We start from the raw sequence: 19,822 nt of genomic DNA, 5'->3' as shown, positions 1-19,822 counted from the left end.
ATTTAGACAAAATTACAATGCAGCAACCGTAACAGAAAGAACTAATGGCAATACAAACTTGTAGCCTACATGACATCTGTGCTCAGTCTTCTTTATACTACTGCCAATTCAAATTTTACACAACTGTGTAAATGTATGTACATTGCTTAAACTTTTTAAATGTCTCAAAATATAATAAAACAACCACTTTCTGTTTATTCAAAATAATGTGATTTAAGTGTTTAATAATATGCAACATCTCAAAATTATGTTTTAGGTTACTGAAACCCTTTTACATAGACAAGCTTGAAATACCTTAAAAATATTTGCTCATTTCATTTGAATAGCTTTAATGATATATAATGGTTAACTGCTTTATTACAACAAAAGCTTCACCAAAAATGTACTTAGAAACATTTATTTAACAAGAGAATCTCTGTCCCAGGCAGACATGGCAGTTAAACTACTAAATATACTTTAGTTTTTTTTTTTTTTTTTTTTAACTAAAACTAAAAATAAATATTAAAGAGAGATGTAATGTCAGTAGATGTTCTTAAGTTGTCTTCTATTGTTGTACTGAGCTGGACTTTTAGATAGAACGTAGGAACTCAGAAAATAAAATATAAAATATTTCAAATCCAGGGTACCAATAGAAAAAAAAGAATCTAATTCTGTTATAAGCGAAACACTTACATAATGAATACGTATAGACGAATACAATTATACAGCATTTACGATATTAACAAATATATTTATATAAATTTTTTTACATTGTGAATAACAGGTACGGATGCCCGCCCTCTTTAGTTGCGCACGCAGCCGCATAATTCAGCCGGGGCACATGCGGTTACATTTCATTTTACATTCGTAATATATGATAAAAATATCAGCTTATGCGTACATTAAATCTAGTCCAAATGTCATATAAAACTAAATGTACTTTAACGTGTTTCACACAAGACGTTTTCAGTTAGCAAATTCTGCTCATCAAAACACGCACAGCTTGAAGACGACGACGACGTAGTGAGTTGGCAATTTATTGCTACTGAAAGACGACGGCCCTGAAACTAGCAAAAACTACGAATAAATTATGTCATCTGGTCAGCCGTGGGGGTTAATATTGAAAAGTTTAAGTAATGAGTAATGTAAGTACGCTTTTGTTGAGTCGCCGAGGGCGTGCAGGTATCACGCTGTCTGTTCAACAACGTCACAGGAACGGCCTTCCTTTGTTACTTCTAGAAAATACTATATTAGCATTACCGCTTCAAGTGTGCATACATTTTTCAACAATCCTAAGGCAAGTGTTCTTAAAACAAACGTTTATAATCGGACTAAAAAGGAAACGAAAAATCTTATTTAAAACATTTACGGGAAGAATGTTTTAACATGGTTTGTTGTTCTTCTAAGCGTGGTTTATAATTTTGGCCCATGTTTGCCCTTGTCTTCCTCGTTTTAAAACCAAGAACCAAAGTTCGCCAACTGGGTACATATTTTGGACAGAATGAAATCCTGCACCAAATCAAACGTTCAATCCAATCCTGGATGCCTCATATATTCCTCACAGTAACTGTTGACGCTCTAGTATCGCGCTCCCTGCGATAGCGCCCAGGAGACCCCGTGCTGCTTGCTACAGCTGTGTAACAGAACACTGTTATTCCCTTTTACACGGATAAAAGACAAAAATAATTCCTTATATGAAAGACCATTGAACTCCACGGCGTGTGTATTTAGTAACAACATCTTTCCACAAATCCTCGGCCCCTTCTTTTGAGAGTATCCATTTTAACTAGCTGTTAGTCTTCCAAACTTACAACTCCTGCAGCCTCTCAGCGCCATCTCACGCTGCAAAATGCTGACTAGAGAAGTGAGCCACCTCCGAAAAATAAGGCTCTGCCTCTTTTCTGTCTACGACAACAGTTAGCTACGCAGTGATCCAACAGCATATGGGCGCTCCTGTTTGTTACAGCGATTGACACATTTCTACCCTATAGCATACCAGAGGGCGCGGGCTAGAGCTGGAAGTCCGCCCTCGTAATGAACCCCTGCTCCGCCGTGGAGGAAACCCTGTATTATGGTTGTGTGTAGGCTTCGCTGGGAGCCGCGGTCGATGCCGGTGTAGAGAGGGGGATGGGCAATACTGCAAATGTAAAGGACATGAGATTGAATCACAGTCTTGAATCACCAAGTGCTGTACATACCCATATAAACACCGAGTTTAATTTTGTAAAATAACATTGTATATTGATGTATTCGTTTGCAACTCAACGTGAATATTTGAAGACCGCACAGTGTCTTAAATGGGAGAAAATGTGAAACTTTCAACTCTTGTGTAAGGGACACTGAGAAGTTTTGAAGATAGCCTGAGAGCCTCGCGGTTTACAGTTCACAGGAAACACCGAGGTTGCAAGAGAAGGCCTGCTGTTCTGCCTCGCATCGATGTTGGATTTTTTTCAAACACTAAATACCTTTAACATTAATAGGCATTTGAATTTCAGTTACGCTGGAAGGACGCTGTAGGTAAGGCATTTTGTTATTTCCACTAAGGTTTTGATTGCAATATCTTGTTTTTTTATTAACTAGGTAAAGTTGATGCAGAAGTTGGGAGCTCAGTTTATCAGCTCTTGGTTATCAACGCGAATTGTAGCTTTTCTGTTTCAACTGTTCTTGGTTGATTGTTTCTGCTGTCACGTTAATTAATCAAATCAAATTATTTTAATGATGTAACACCGTGTTGGTTGATCTTCATGTTAGCTTGATGTAGCCATAATCACAATCACACTTTGACAAGAACCTCGTGCTAAGAACTGTTTTTTTTCGCTGTAAACATTCAGTGATCGGCCTACTGTTATGCTGGCTGTCTTATGGTTTGCACATTTATCACGTTCACAGCATTCGTGCCCCTCAACATAATAAATTATCTATCAAAGTGAGCAAAGGTATCATTTTAGTTAGCCGTTAGCTTAGCTGAGAGAGGCTGTCTTAAAAGCTAGCACGGTTTTAAAGTAATGCATTAAAATGCTAAAATCGCTCTTCGCCAGTTATCTAAAATTGAAAATAATAAGAGAAACAAATTTATAGGGTTTTTGTGGCAGAAACTGTGACTCAGGGCATTTTAATGTTAGTTTACTTGTTCTTGTGTTAACCAAGTTTATATGTGAAAACAGATATGGATGTTTGTATTTACAACATCCGTGCTTGTCAGAAACGAATTTTATCAAATGCATTTGCAGAGAACATAGGGAATGAATGGTGTATGAAGGTGCCTTACTGTATGGCTTAGCTTCGTGTAACTTGTGTAGGCACTTTGTTGGACTTACAAAGTGGATTTATTTTTTTGGCTGTTCTAAAAGAAGATAGTTTGTCGGGATAAGCAGATATCCTGTTGAGCAGTGCTCTCTGCTCTGATATGTATGTCTCTGTTTTTTTATATAGACTGCTTTCATCTTGTTGACTATGAGAAAACTTTATGATGTGTTTATAATTTCTTGATCTGGTCTGTTTTCTTTTGGAAGCGAAAATAATGCGAACCCCGAGAACCGTGACTTGCTTTTCTCATTCTTCACCTCTGCCTCCCCCATCAACCAACCCCCAACTCCATCCATGAGAAATGGGTGGTATTTCTAAGGGGAACTCGCCTTTCCTTTTTTAGCCTCCATTTTTATTTCAACAACAAGTGAGTGGAAACGACAAGGAAGAGAAGGCAACCGCGAGCGAGTAGAAGTCGACATGATTCGCTCACGTTACTGCGGATATATGTAAATGGTGTGTATATATATATATATATATATATATATATATATATATATATATATATATATATATATAAGAAGTAACATTTGTTATTTGTGTAAAATGAACTGCGAGGAAACGCCTGCTGTTGTAGCAAGGCCGTACTCCACACTTAGGGTTACTTTTACGTATACACACATTACATTATTTTAGAGGTCCTCTGGCAGCATACTGTCCTGTCTGTCTGTTTGCTGATAAATTTGATATCATCAGGACCCGAAACACAGACTGTCCATAACAGTGCCTGATAGAATTCACACATTCTTGAAATGGTATCCACCTGCTATTTGCATGGACTGGGTCAGATAATACATGACTGTAGTGTAAATGAAACTGTTTAACTATTTGTATAAGAATAGTGTTTGGGGGGAAACTGGTAGATATGTCTTATTTTGTTGTAAATGCTGGTCGAATGGAAGTCTGACAGCTTAAGTGAAAATTATGACTGGCCATGTACATAAACATTTTTATTCTTAAAACAGTCAAACAGCTGTGTGTGTGTGTGTGTTTGTTTGTATCTGGTTTAAAGACCTCAGAAAGGAAACGGCTTTTTTTGTAGTTCTTGAAGAGCTTGCTGGCAACTGCAAGCATATGATTGGGCCTGTCCGACATTTTCCTAGTACGTTTTCAGGTTTTATTTTCGTCCGCCTTGAACTATGTGAAACCTGATCTTTCTGTGACTCACCCAACTTGTTATCTAAAGTCAGTGTGTCTTTGTCCAGAGACAAAGGACAGGCTTTGAAAGTCAAACTTTTTTTTAAGTTTAGCATGTATGAAAATAGTTTAAATGCACTGAAGCATTTTAGTATCAAAATGTAGAAAGCGGTGGAATTTTAACTGAATATGTTTATTCAGCAAAACTGTACCAGAAATCAAGACATAATGGCAAATATGTAAATCATTGTTTTATCACAACTGTTTGTTTTTATGACCTAAATTGCTTTTAAAAGAACATTATGCAGTCTACTGTTGATGCTTTTTTTTTAAGAACATAGAATCAAAATGCTTTGGCCAAATGTTTGTACTTTGTAGTTTGTAATTTGTAAAAAGTTTTAATTAATAAGATATTTCTTTTATACATGAGCTCTGTCATGCCTCATTTTAAAGGGGGTTTCTATTCCTGAACCCATGCATACACACATTGGAGCTCATTGTGATCAATGCATTTTAAAAGGAAAATATTTCTGTGTGTATTGATTTTTTTTGGTTTATTTTTAATCTAAATATAGAAAGTACAGTTTGCTTTTGGTTTTCTGGGGCCTTTAGCTCTTGTGCTATTTTATGTACTGAGACTAAAAAACAGTTGCTGAGATGCCTGCTTCTCTTCTACTTCCTGATTGGGTGGTTTCAGAGACCCTCTGCCAATCAGATGCATTTGAGTGTTGTCGGTCTCTCGCCCTCTCGCCCTCTCTCTCTCTCTCTCTCTCTCTCTCTCTCTCTCTCTCTCTATCTCATTCCCCCTCCCTAACCAGTGCTTTGGAACATCTAGATGCACAGTCTTAAAATGGCTTTTAATACAATAAACAATGTTTTCTTATTGAAAGACAGCTGAATATAATGTGGTATCCGTACACACTTTGCCAGTCAAGGTTCTTTTGCCTCGTTTCTGTGAGCCCTGTGCAGCCATTTTAGCTCCTGTACAGTTTTTTTTCTCTCCGGTATTTGGAAAGGGTGGATCACAGGATCAGTCATCTTGAAAACAAGCTGGCATAGCGAATGTAGTTAAATAAAATACCGTTCACATTTGTCTCTGGTGATACAGTCACAGATGGTCAGCAATGTTTATAGATGTAGAAGGTTCATGTTTTTGTTATTGAATCATTGAACAATTATATAATGCAGCCACAGTGAATCCAATTTGTGTTGTAAACCCAATGATTCTTGATGTGTCCCAGACAACAGAGGATAACCCCCACTCACCTTTTTTTTTTGCCTTTGCATTAAAAAAAGCCTTTTTAACTAGTTTGTAGGGTACACATGGCTTTAAAAAAATGTTATCCTATTGCATTGGAAAATTACATTTTGACTGTATATATGCCTAAGGTCTGTATGCCCAAACATGATGTCATGGGGATGGAATATTTCCAGTATTCATGGTATATCAGGGTATTTCCTGCATTAAAGGGGTCATATGTTGTTGCTAAAAAGGACATTATTTTGTGTATTTGGTATAATGAAATGTTTATGCGGTTTAAGGTTCAAAAAACACATTATTTTCCACATACTGTACATTATTGTTTCTCCTCTATGCCCCGCCTTCTGAAATTCGTTTTTTTACAAATCTCATCGGTCTGTAAAGCGAAGTGTATTCTGATTGGCCAGCTATCCAGTGCGTTGTGATTGGCCGAATGCCTCAAGCTTGTGAATGAAATGTTACGCCCCTTGCGATACTGTGATGCGTGTCCCGGTCAGAACACCGGCCCTACAAGACAAAAACAATAGAACCTATTACAAACGAGCCATTTGTAGCATCCAGTGTGAACATAATTACGGATTATAATGACTCATACTGTGTTTTTATGCGTTGCGTTGCATCGCGCCACGTAAACATAAGACCATGTTTTGTGATCGGAGAAACGGCAAACGACAAGCACTACTCTACACCAGCGGTTCTCAATTCCAATCCTCGTGCCCCCCAGCTCTGCATATTTTGCATGTCTCTATTTGTTAACACACCTAATTCAGATAATCAGCTCGTCAGAAGTGCTGAAGTTTACCTCACTTCAGAACATTCATTCACGGATTTGTGCTGCGCAACGTCTTCACACATGGACAAGTGTGACAGCATATACCTCTGTAAATAAATACAATTTAAATTCATGTCTCGCGCACTTCAGTGGACTTTGAATGGAACATATACATTTGCTTCGAACTGGAATCATGGCAGAATATCCTGTGATGTCCACTTCGCAGGGCACTTACATTCGAATAGAACAAACGTCTGAATCCATATGAGGGGACAATGCAAAATGTGCAGAACAGGGGGGCGCAAGGACGGGAATTGAGAACCGCTGATCTACACTTCTCAAAATTCACAATTGAATCATCAGTGGCAAATCCTTTAGATATTTAAACGTACTTACAGACTGTGAGTCAGAACAGCCGGCATTCCGGTCTTCCTCCATAAAATGCGTTGCACACATCTAAATATTTGGGTTGAACTGTTCTGGAACAGTGTTGTAAATACAACTTAAACACTGATTTCTAGTTGTGTCCTCTTTTGGAAGGCCAAACAAAGTATTTTCGCTTTCACACCTAAACAGCGTCTCCACGACATGGCGCATTCTCAACAGCGAGAATCAAAGGTTACGCCTTCTTTCTTTGCATGAACATTTGGGCAGCGTTATGCAAATCTTCGCACATCGTGACATAGACATGTGGGGGTGTGTTTAAATGAGGCGTTTTAGGAGGGCGTGGACGAGTTTTAACTTTTATAAAGAATATCTCTTTGGGTTTGAAACTTTAGTCTTTGCAACTTTACAGATCTTCTTTATGTACCAAAAGCTTGTAACACTTCAAAGAGAAAGGAAAACTTGAAATCACATCATATGACCCCTTTAACAATTTTTAGCCTATGCCAGATTTAGTCATGCTCTCATGTTTGGTTTTGTGAATTCATATGGGCTTGCTTGCTTTTTTGTGTTTTCCTGTTATTACAAAGCAACTGACAAGTGGTCAATGGATGTAAGACCCAATATTGTCTTCCAGATGAGCTAGACTTTGTGCTGTCAAAGAAAGGGAAATTGAGTTTTCACAAAAAGCAAAATTGAATTTTCACAAAATGTAACAAGCACATTTTTTTTTAAATTAAATATTATATGACATAAGTGTGTAATTTCTTTCCCTTTCTCAGCACATACCTTACATTTTACACTTGTGTAAGGGATCCATTGATACCAATTACTGGTATAAGTATCATGCCCAATATTCTGCACATGTACTCGTTCTCGTTAAAATACTTCATTACCACAAACCGATACCACAAGGTGTGTGTACAGTGTTTGTGTCTCAACAAAGAAACACAAGCAACAGAACGTTTACATTTATGCATTTAGCAATCGCTTTTATCCAAAGTGAATTACAGTGCATTCAGGCTATAAATCTTTTTTTTGTTTTGTTTTTTTTTTTTTTTTTTTTTTTTTAACCAGTATGTGTGTTCCATGGGAATTGAACCCATGACTTTTTGCGCTGCTAACGCAATGCTCTACAACTGAGCCACAGAAACTTTGGAGCCACAGAACACACAAAGAGAAGAATGGAGATATCAGATTAAGGATGTCTATGAAGTGAATATATCTAATTAATATAATATTGTTCTGAGCCACAGAACAAACAGAGAAGAATGGAGATATTAGATTAAGAATGTCTATAAAGAAAATATGTCTAATTAATAGAGTATTTAACATAATTTCAGTATTCATCTATATCTATATATATATATATACACACACACACACACACACACAAAAATAAAAAAAATATATATATACACCACATTCCTCAACGTTTATATAACAAATATATATCTATGTATGTATGTGTGTGTGTGTGTATATATATATACACACACATACACACCAATTTTTTTTTTTTTGCTTCTCTTCTCACTATAGAGAAAGTGAAAGAAACTGACGGAGCTTTCTAACGCTGCATTTACACTGAGTGACGCTCGCGGTGATTTCAGAGTCTGTCGTCTCATTAAATGAGGAGATAAATACATGAACAGCATCTCCAAAACTGCTCTGAGAGTCACTGCATGAGCATTTTACCGTTTCATATGAGTAAAACTAGTTATCTCTGTGCCAGAAATATTATTCAGTAGAATGTACATAGTACTTCTAATACTATTAGTACTACTACTACTAAAATTATTAAAACTTAAATTTTTAAGGAATAGTAACACAACATTTCTTCCATGTTTTATTGTTAATAGTCCCCTTTGTTTGCCAAAAAATAAAGTTTGATTAATCTTCAGCAATTAAAAAATAAATGCAGTTAATGTATTATGCCTTTATTTGATAAACAGAAAAACTTCAGTAGACAACACAGACTTTCTGAGGAAAGAAAGAAAATCTTGAGGCTATTTTAAGAATAAATTTGAATAAATCAAGTTGTTTTTATGCATGGAAATGATTAGACATGCTAAAACACAGAATTTGGTAACAATAAAAGATGGTGAGAGTAAAATAAAACATTTCATAGGGCTCTAAGCATGTTTTTTTTTTTTTTTTTTTTACTTTTAATAAATTGATGTGAAATTGAATAAGTTTCATGATTTTAATAAGACATGCTTTTTGATTAATACAATTAAATTTAACCATTAAAAAGGTTAAATTCCTGTTCTTAGCTGACAGGAGTGCTCTTCTGCATACCTCGATTGTAACGAGTGGTTGTTTGAGGTACTGTTGCCTTTCTATCAGCTTGAACCAGTCTGCCCCCTGGCATCAAGTCATTTTCACCCACAGAACTACGATCACTCATATTTTCTGTTTTGTTTATGACCATTCACTATAAACCCAACAGGTGGCTGTGTGTAAAAATCCCAGTTGATCAGCACAGCAGTTCCTGAAATACTCTTACCAGCCACTCTGGTACCAACAACCATGTCATGTTCAAAGTCACATCACCTTCCTTCCCCATTCTGATGCTCACTGTGAACTTTAGAAGATGTGAGTGTCTGATTAGATATTTGCGATAATGATCAGTTGATCAGATGTACCTAGTCAGTGGTTTTTCTTTTGTTGTTTGATTAGCCTAATATTAACAACATAAGGTGACAGCAGTGTGATATACCATCTGCTGTCTGCGATCTAATAGACTTTATCGCAGCTGTTTTCTTACTGCTTAAGATGCAGTTGATTGCATTTACATAAATACTACCAATATGGGGTTGTGACATTTTTGTGTATATTTAATAATTTAGGCACACACCCTATGTTAAGCCTAACGTACGTTTCTTTCGATTGTGCAAGAATGTGAGTACCAAATGGAGATTTCTTTCATGTCTTATTGTGCTTGTACAAACTCCTTTTAATAACTAGCTTGTCAAACAGCTTAGCAACACATTTATGGTGATCATATCTGCGTAATACAAACCAGTATGAGAAGGTATCTGATCTATTGAGTTTAAATGAAAAAAGTTCATTTGAATAAAGACCCCACAAAAATGAAAAAATAGGAAAAGTGAGTATTTGGGAAGATAATTAAAGATTCCAAGTGACATCTAGTTGAATTTGAGATATTGTTTAATTTGTAGAAGACAGTAATTTAAATTTTTGTCTTTTAATATTGAATGTTTTGTTTAAGAATTAAAACATATCAATTTCTCCTAATTAACATTTATCAGTAAATTATGTTAAGTTTTTTGAATATTCTGTAATGGATTATGTATAGACGTCTAAAGACAGATAATGATTGTTTGTTGCGCAGCCTCTGGGTTTCATCCCTGTCAAAGATTGAATATGACGCTGCCCTGATTAAAATCTCTTCACCTCATATACTTAAGCTTTGTGAGGCATTAGTCAACTTAAGGACTGGCTGTTGTGTTCATATGACAGCCATTTTCCAAATTCCTGTGCCATCAGAGTACTGAATTCAATAAGCTAATTGCTTCTTGACTCCAAGTATGCAGATGTGTGGTATGCATACAGTATTGCAGCATATACTTTGTATTCTATTAAGGTGCCCCCCCCCACTTCAATTTCAAAGTTACATTTTTTTTCTATATCGCTTTTTTAAAAATACTTTGTTTTAATGCATGTTCACTGAAAGGTGTATTGTAATATTGCATGTTGTTAGAAACTCTTGAGACATATTCTGTTGTCTCTTTTGTCAATTGTCAGGCTGCTGTTCATACACGTCTAAATTAGCCTACTACCCAGGAAGAAAATGATGTGGATATCAACATGCAACATCACAGCTCATCTGAAATACCATGCACCGTTAACGTTTGAATAAATCCATCATGACAACAAGTTTTGATATCCACTGTTTTAATTTTTATATTTAAACAACAAACTGGAGTAGAAATATGAATATAACACATTTTTATTATACACTTTTATTATTTATTATAAAAACTGCCCTGTGTGTAATTTCAGTGTTTGTTGACAAGTTACTTTAATAATCTACCAACTGACATGGTTTTATAGTATAGTTGTTTAGTTTACAGTATTAGTTGAGAGATTTTTTTTTCCTTGAAAAAACATTGACATATTTTACCTGACATGCCCAAGATCTCAATTAAATCAAACTTAAAGCTTGTGAATCAAAATCAAATAGTAAAATTGTCACAGTACCCAGCCCTATTTGTTTATTTAGTGTGGAAATAATGAAGAAATTTTCATTATAATTTTTTTTTTATCCTTTACAATCCAAATTATCACAGTATATTGAAGCTTATGTAATATAGCCTTGTGCATGATGCAACTATTTTCATTTTTACGCACTTTCCCTTATACATTAATCTTATACAAACTTGTCTACAATCCAATCTTGAAGTTGATAAGAAAAGAAAAAGAAGTTCATGCACATGCTATGTGGTAACAACCCATATAACAAAAATCTAAATAATTATTATTATTTTTTTTTTGGCTTGATTTACTGAGAATATTGATCTTGCTCTATTTATGAAGAGCCCAGAAAAGAATCATAAAAGATGAGGTTGTTTTGTTTGTGGAAGTAAATGAAAGAGATTCCTAATTATGCTGAAAATGATGTAATTTGTCAAAATGGCTTGTTGCTTAAAAAATTGACTTCCTTTGTGCTAAAGTTTGGCTCAACACTAACATTTTGCATTTTTTGTAAATACTTATTTTGTATTTGCTGAGGAATATCAGCCTATGTAGCTTGCTGTAAAATTGTTTATAACTCAATAGTCTCTCTAAATCTAAACTCAATATAATTCAGGTTGAGCAAAAGACTGATGTTCTGCAAGATTGCTTTTATTAAGTCTGGGTCTTACCATTTTTGTTCTGTCTATGCATAAAATAATTCTATATTCACTTGTACGGCACTGCTTTTTAGTAAATTGAGGTTGACATGAATTATCTTTTGCATTATCTGCTATTTCTGTAACTCAGTCGGCCCACTTTAACTTACAATATTCAAAAAAATGTATGGAATGAAGAATATAATGACCTGTACTTTGAGACTTTTAGTTTCAAAGACCTTTCCCATTATATTGTTCTTTCTTTTCTCTTGCTGATTTTCTTCAGATAGCAGAGTAAAGAAGTACCACAGTTTAGCACGAGTAGTAGACCATATTTTACAATAATCATGGTGTTTAAAAAAAAAGTCAGCCAGCTGAACATTGCATGCACCAATCAACATGGATATTTTTTGTGGGTGCTACAATTTTGCATGTTTTTAAGGCTGCATTTACACTGATATATACCTAATCCTCTCTCCCTCTCTTTTTTGTGGTCTATGGTTTTAGGACTCCGGATGTGCGTGATGTGGTATAGCAGCACCCCATCTGAGGAGTGCTTCGCTGCTGCCATTAGGAGCCCTTGATTCTCCTCTTCCCTCCCCTCTCCCTCCCCTCACCCCTCCCCGCCCCCATCCCCCACCCCCTTCCCTGTATTGCTGCGCTTGACGTCATGAGCATAGTAATCACACTGGGAGTCACCACACCTGAGACACCTTACACCGATATGGCCGCTGGATCAGAGTAAGTTTCTGTTCTGAGCCCTTTTTCCTTCAACATGGTACCTTTGTAGGTCCCTGGTTGGTGTCTATTCTCAACCCAAATCATGGGTTTTGACAGCAGAAAATGAGTTTTAGTATACTTTGGACTATAGTCACATAACACCGTGCAACAAAACCTGTTATGTCAAGTCTGTGAAAACGCAGAGTAAGTCTGAAATAGGCTTTAATCCGTTGAGCACTGGCCAAGAATGGGGTCTGGCACCAGAACATGCATTTTTTTTGGTTGTAAAGGGGTAATGAGAGTTGTTTATTTAGTGCATTTTATTCTCCATGGTTAAGAGTATCTGTTACAGAGAGAAATGTAAAATTTACAGTGGAATTCTGTGAAGGCAAATGAATTAGTTTAGACTGAGAAAAATAGACCTAATCATAGACCTATAGCTGGGCATACCTCGTTTATTAAAAAAAAAATACTGAATCATTTGTTGACACTAAATGGCCAATCAATCAATCAATCAATCAATCAATCAATCAATCAATCAATCAATCAATCAATCAATCAATCAATCAATCAATCAATCAATCAATCAATCAATCAATCAATCAATCAATCAATCAATGCTACAAATTCACAGATACCATGCCAAAAACTCTAGATTTGATTTCTATTTGTTTACTGTTAATACATAATTTTTTTTTCACCTGATTTTTTTCTGTTAAAAGGTTGCACAAGCTTTTCATACTCGCCATACCTTTTTACAATTTTTACAACCTTTATACATTTTTTTTACTTTGCTGAAGGTCTAAAAATGTTTGGCTGATGTTTCCCCCACACTATATTTATTTTGGAGCACACATTTTTTAAACTATCATAAAAATGTGATTGGTTTTATGTGACTGGCTGAGTTGAAAGATTAAAAGGACATATTTATCATCCAATCAATTTGAACATGGTTTCAACCACTGCTTTTCTTCCGATCACTGTACTTTTTTTATTCCTCCTGACTGCCAAAGGCACTGCTAAGTAAAAGTGGATCCCTGTGGCACCAACAAGACAGAATTTGCCAGCAACTTCATGGTGACAAGCCAAAGATTATAAGCTGCAGTAGCTCAGAACTCAGCCTCCTTTGCCTTCACACCTTCTAGAGGATTTCCATATTGCAGCTTTTTGAAGTTGTTTATCAAGTGTCTAGTGTTAGCTGGAGATGGGGCTGTTCACAAATATTGTGGTCAATATTAACATCACATAATTATTATTTAACACAACTGTGGTGGGTGATATGGCCAAAGTCTTACAGTTATAACAAAAATAATTACAACACCAAAAAATTACACCAACTAAAAAATATCTAAATTCAGCTATATCTATCCATTGATGAAAACTCACATTTTACATTTCCAAATAATTCATTTTGCCATTAATTGTAATAATCCAATGAGATTTTTGTCTGACTACAGCCAGTGATCCACACAGAGATCTGATCTCATCATTATCCAGTCTATCTGGAATGACATGAAGAAACAGAACAAATTGAGACAGACAGACTTAATCCAGAAGAACTGTGGCAATTTCTTCAAGATGCTTCAAGAAACCTACCTGCAAAGCCACTACTGTTAAAAGTTGTAAGCACTTGTGTAAAAATGCTGTCAAATGAGGATGCTGTCAAAAATAATGCCATAAATATATTTTCGTTATCAGTCAACTTCTATTAACTAAATTGAATCAACATTTGGTGTGACCATTCTTTGCGTTTAAAGCAGCTCTGCAGGTAGGTTTCTTGAAACATCTTGGAGATGTTGTCACAGGTCTTCTGGATTGTCTGTCTCAGTTTGTTGTGTTTCTTCATGTCATTCCAGACAGACTATGACTGTTTTGAGATATTCCACCTTATCTGCAGAAGACGGTAATCTTAATATGGAGTGAGAGGGAATCACTTGTTAGTTTGTAGTTTTTACTTCACAGATGCTGTTTGATGCCTTTTTTGCCTGGATGTTTCAAAAGCAAGAATATGAGATGTTAAATGTGCCTTTGAAAAATGGCAAGCTGTATGTAACACTAGGCTGTTTCTGGAACATGTTCAGAAGATGCCCCTGTCTATAAATGAGACAATAAGTTGCCTGTTTCCACCCCATAATAATTGGGATACCACATAATTCTCTTACTATGTCTCTCACCCTGTTACATTGCTTTGGCAGCCAGCATTTTGCAGCTCCTTGCTCAAGTTATAGGGATACTGAATATGCCTTTTCAGTGATTCTGCATGGCCTGCTCCACCTCAGGCTGCTGCTACACCAACACTTGCTTGTATTCATTCTTTTATTTTGCAAGCGAATGCGGGAGCACTGAAATGCAAGATCATGTTTGGTGAACTCTGCCCTGCGAATTCATATCACATGAAGACATTTTACCAAGAGAAGATTGATATGTCACAGGGTGCTATCTTAACTGATTTAAAAGAATGCAAAGGAGCAGGATTGAATTTGTACATTGATAGTTGCAATAGTTGGAATTTCTGACAACCAGTGCCAGGCAATCAGGTAGCAGCTTCTTATTCCAGAAATCAGTTTCAAACAGGAGAATGGATGTTTTACTCATGCAGTGCAGTGGTTTGAGGCAGATGTGGATCTTCGCATCAAAAGTGACCACTCAGTATTGCTTGTGGTTTGCAATGGCAAAGAAGTCTAGCCAGCTGAGGCAGAATTTACTGTCTCTTGAATGACTTAAATTCCTACTCTGCTAACCCCTGTCCCACTTTTAAATTACACAGTATCTTTCTACACAAGCACAGAGTACTCTGTGGCACCTTGGTGCACTGCTGATCCATAGTTACGGCTGTTTTTTTTCCCCCAACTACCTGAGTTTCACCCTTGGGTCCAACCTTATTGCAGTACAGTGGTTCTCAACCCTGTTCCTGGAGCCCCCACTAATTGACCCAGTTCAAATTTGAGAGCCACTGTTCTAGTGGACTGTGAACCTGCAGTTGTTCACACCATTACTAGCACTAGGGCTACCTTACATGATAACGCTGTGCTTCAGGTTGGAATTTATTCTCCAGATGCCACCAGTCTCAGACAGATCAGATGTTTGTTTGTTACAATGTGTTTAAAGATTCCCCTATGTCAAAACAGAGGCCATTTATTGGATTGTGGAGGTTATCACTAGCCTACAGAAAGGGCCCAGTGGCTCATAGCCTGGTGAAGTCACTTGTTATTTCATTAGAGCAGCCTCCTTGTCTTGGGTTACTTTTGCAAGGAGTTTCCTTAGTGGACTGTGCATATTGCATCAGTTTAGTTTTTGTGTTTCAGCATGTGAGTTCTGCTCTGCTCTGTGAATTCCAGATGATCATCATAGTTCCTGTCACTCTGAATTCTCAGAAGTTATTTTGTGACCTTTTTTTGTTGTTGATATATTCTCTGTCTATCTTATCTGACTGGCTCTGTGATGATCCACTACTGTTTAGCACTGCCTCTGATGGTCATCTGGAGTTTACAGAATCACATTTACATAAATAACTAGCATTTTATTTGCAAGCTTCTCAAATATCTTTTTCTCTCAGTCCTGAGTCAGTTGAAGCGAGCCCAGCAGTAAATGAGAAAAATTACTCAAGTCGCAGCTGTGGGAACACACAGAGTCATGGATATGGGGGACTTCCCTATGCTGTAAGTTGTTTTATTCTTGTTTTTATTTTTAACAAATTTAAAGTTAAATCATATTGTCATTTTAGTCAGTGTGTAACCTAATAGCATCTCAATAATGGATGGTGCTGAATCATATTAAATAAACTTGTGCATGGTGATACATTTGTAATTGCAGTTCCACTAGCCTGGTGTAAAATTGAAGTGAATTTATCATGAACTAAATTGAGTTTATTGTAACACCCAAAACCACAAAGTCAAAACCTGACATAAACAGAACTGCAAGTCAACCTGGACATGTTACATCTGCATTTAATCATTTAGTAGATGCTATTATCCAATGCACCTTTCAAATGAGGAACTTCATAAACAATTTGTCATATGTAGTACTGTTCCTCATTTTTTTAAACAATGTTTACTTAAATTTAGTTTATTTAGATTTATGCTTGTAGTGTAATTAAGATACTTTAGTCAAAACATCCTCAGCTACATTAAAAATTGTTTACTTTTGAATGCCACGTTTTTTAGTTTTTCATTCCCTCCTCTTCTTTCTTCCTGCCCCTTTTCCCTGCTCCCCACCTTTCATTCTCTTCCCCCTCTCTCTTTCCTTTTCCCTTTTGTTGTGCCTGAACACCATTGTTTGAAATGCAACAGTCTTCCGTTGTGTGTTGTCAGGATCATAACTATGGAGCTCCACCCCCTCCCACCCCTCCTGCCTCCCCACTCTCCCAGACCGTTTTCTCCCATTTGGAACGCAATGGGACTCTGGGACGATCGCGACCCTGTTTTCCCACCAATGAACCAGACAACTCTGCTGACAGTGAGAGCTCATCGGAGGAGGAGGAGGAGGTGGTGGAAGGCGCAATTCCACCTTCTTGGTGTCAATGCCGTCTAATGCAAGATAGCTTCCTCATTAAGTGTGAGAGCTGCAGGTGGGTGATTTGTATCTGAAATATCTAATTTCAGATTGTGCTGTGCTTTAGTTGTATCTAAATCAGAAGCAGATTTTCAACAAAACTATTCACCCTAAGAATTACACTGTTTCATCACTCTCTGAGAACAGTTTGCATACCTGAAGAAAAGTAAAATTCACTCTGGTGATGTATATGCTTTAACCCCTTTAATGCTTTAATATGCTTTAATATAAGAAAATACCGATAACACTTGATTTAATGCCAAATACAGTCAAGGTTACAGTAAAGATTTTATTTTTCACCTCTCAAACAAATAAATGGCCAAGGACAAACAGAAGCAGTGGCTTATAAGCAGTGGTTTACCTTATAAGAACCAATAGCTTTATTCTGAGTCATGGCAATTAGTTATTGCTGTAATGGATAATAAAATGTGTACTGAAAGAGAATTCTTGTTGCAGGGGTCTGGAGAAGAAGAAAGGGCTGGCAGCGCAGCGCAGAAAAGCAGAGAATGTTTCAGGTAAAATTCTCTATGATGATAATCAACATGACCTTCTCTGAATCACTGGTTTAGGTACCAGTAAATGACAATAAAACTATGTAGTCAAGTCACCTATATTTACAAAGCGCTTTAAACAGATCAGATTTCTTTAAAGCAGCTTCACAGTAGTAAACAGGAAAATAACAGAAACAGAAAACAAGACTTCAAATATGAAACAGTCTTCAAATATGAGTGAAATCCAAATTTTATTCTGATGGAAAGCAGCACTAAAAACACAATAGTGTCGTTATTCCGCTCAAATCATTTCAGCGTTTATTCAGTTCAGTAAATGTGTAAAGTTAATCAATTATGAAGCTTTGAAAGTTCAACTCAGCTATAAGTAGTTCTACAGAAGGCAATATGTCGTTATTCAGCTTAAGTCAGTTTGATGTTTACTTAGTTCGATTTTATGCTTATAGGTAACCTTTGTCATAAACTTTCATGTTGGCTTGACAAAGCCTTGTCTCAAAGTTTAAAACAGTTTTAAAGTTGAAAAAGTTATAGAATTTAAGTTAATATAATTAGCTATGTTTCCATCCACCTATTTTTATGCACATTTTGGGATATTGCATAAAAAAACGCATAAATTCTAAAAATGCACATATAAAACTTATGTGCTCAACTAAGTAGGATAAATTTCTTATCCGGTAAGAAAACATGCACATAAACTAGTATGGAAACACTTTTACTGAGAAAATTCCTTAATGTGCATCGAGAAAGACGTGACCTTGCGATAGGACAGCATAAAACTGGAGCTACCAATGGACCGATCTCATTGCACAACATTTGAAATGCTAGTTTTTTCATTCTAATATGCTTGAGCAATGTCTCGTCAAAGTGCTTTGTTATAACTGACTCCAAGAACTGTGTTCCCAAACAGCAGACACCGAATATAAGATAACACGACCGCGTTTCATCAGCACGCTTTGAAGCTCGTAATTTATTGTATACACAAATTATTATATACAGTGCCTTCTCCTACTGCAGCAAATTTAGTTTTTCTATGTGATATTTAGCGCAAGTTAATCAGAAAGTGATGATTTTGTTCTCTTCAGCTCCCTGGATGGAAACGGTGCTTTATTCGCAAATGTTTGTTTTGTAATTTTGTGTATAAGTTTAATTCATAACTTTGGATGGAAACATAGCTTCCTAAGATTGGAGCACGGACTGAACCCTTTGGAGAACCTCTAAGCCAAAATAATTTGGATGGATAGACTTATCAACCATACATAATCCAGATAACATCTGTCCATTACTACTCAACACTGGCTGATTTCATGTGTTACTTTTCTTCCCAGTAATATCTGTATTTCATTTGTTGTATTTTCTGACAGTTTTGAAAAGAGAAATGTTTAAAAGTTTAAAGGAGTTTAAAAGAGTTTTTTTTTTTTTTTTTTTTTATAACTGTAAATTTATCGCAGTGAGGGAGAAATTATGCTTTTGTCTCAATCTTACCAGTGTCAGTATTCTCTCATCTGCTGATGGGTTAATCATGCTGGGTCTTGAGCTCGATTTATTTCTGCCTTTACAGTTGGCGAGAGCAGCGCTACAGAGAGTGGAGATGAGGACATGTCAGCTTCTGCTGTGTCGTACACGGCGACTCAACACACACCCACTAGCATCACTCTCACTGTCAAAAGAGTCAAACACAACAAAGTCAAGAAGAGAAAGAAGAGCACAGAGAAAACACGCACTACTGCTAAAGCCAAGAAGGTTAAGGTATAACAATACATACATGCACAATCCTGTTCACATGACAAAGACAACGAATGTGAAATGCTTGAATTGTAACTGAATTGTTACTTCTGTCTGAGCTTTGGCATGGCAGTTTGAATCATGTGTTCATGTCACTTGGTCTCACAAATTTCCCATCATCTCTATATGATATTATAATAAAATATATTTTCATTACAGGCTTACAGAGAGGGTTCCAGAAAATCAATGAGGATGAAGGTATGGACACAAAAATGCCACAAAAAAAAATAAAAAAAAAAAAATAAAAACAACTATCCACCTCTTATTAAAAAAAAATAAGCACTATTAATAACCAAAACAAAATATAAAAAAATCAACCAGATGATTATTTAATCACACACCCTCTGATTATTGCAGAATTCTGCGTCTGAGGCTAGTGTTCTGGATGAGAATACAACAGAAGGATGGGAGACTCGAATTCAGCAGTGGACGGACCAGTATGAGGAAGCTCTGTCTAACCAGTACAGTGCTGACGTGCAGAACCTCCTCAAACACTACTGTGCCAATGGCAACTCGTCCCCCACCCCATCTACTGTTGCCATGGACACCATTAACAGAACAG

General features: G+C 36.4%; 1 protein-coding gene across 4 annotated transcripts in view; it reads left to right on the top strand.

Annotated features, from left to right (window-relative positions):
• The first annotated feature begins 519 nt into the window (after nucleotides 1-519).
• LOC109085225 (histone-lysine N-methyltransferase SETD5-like) overlaps nucleotides 520-19,822 on the top strand; it is a 35,040-nt gene continuing 15,737 nt past the window's right edge. For 3 of the 4 annotated variants that reach the window (XM_042725767.1, XM_042725765.1, XM_042725764.1), the window contains exons 1-8: nucleotides 520-2,496; nucleotides 12,206-12,439; nucleotides 15,975-16,077; nucleotides 16,699-16,985; nucleotides 17,426-17,484; nucleotides 19,037-19,224; nucleotides 19,420-19,458; nucleotides 19,618-19,822. The exon at nucleotides 19,618-19,822 is cut by the window's right edge and continues 41 nt beyond it. In XM_042725767.1, coding sequence (XP_042581701.1) covers nucleotides 12,369-12,439; nucleotides 15,975-16,077; nucleotides 16,699-16,985; nucleotides 17,426-17,484; nucleotides 19,037-19,224; nucleotides 19,420-19,458; nucleotides 19,618-19,822 — 952 coding nt within the window. In that variant the 5' untranslated portion in view covers nucleotides 520-2,496; nucleotides 12,206-12,368. The remainder of the gene's footprint in view (nucleotides 2,497-12,205; nucleotides 12,440-15,974; nucleotides 16,078-16,698; nucleotides 16,986-17,425; nucleotides 17,485-19,036; nucleotides 19,225-19,419; nucleotides 19,459-19,617) is intronic. The other variant, XM_042725766.1, reaches the window with a different exon arrangement.

This window comes from Cyprinus carpio, chromosome B6, assembly GCF_018340385.1.
Source record: "Cyprinus carpio isolate SPL01 chromosome B6, ASM1834038v1, whole genome shotgun sequence".
Taxonomy (NCBI): domain Eukaryota; kingdom Metazoa; phylum Chordata; class Actinopteri; order Cypriniformes; family Cyprinidae; genus Cyprinus; species Cyprinus carpio.
The sequence above is the reverse complement of the archived record's forward strand: the minus strand, read 5'-3'. Positions and strand labels throughout refer to the sequence as shown.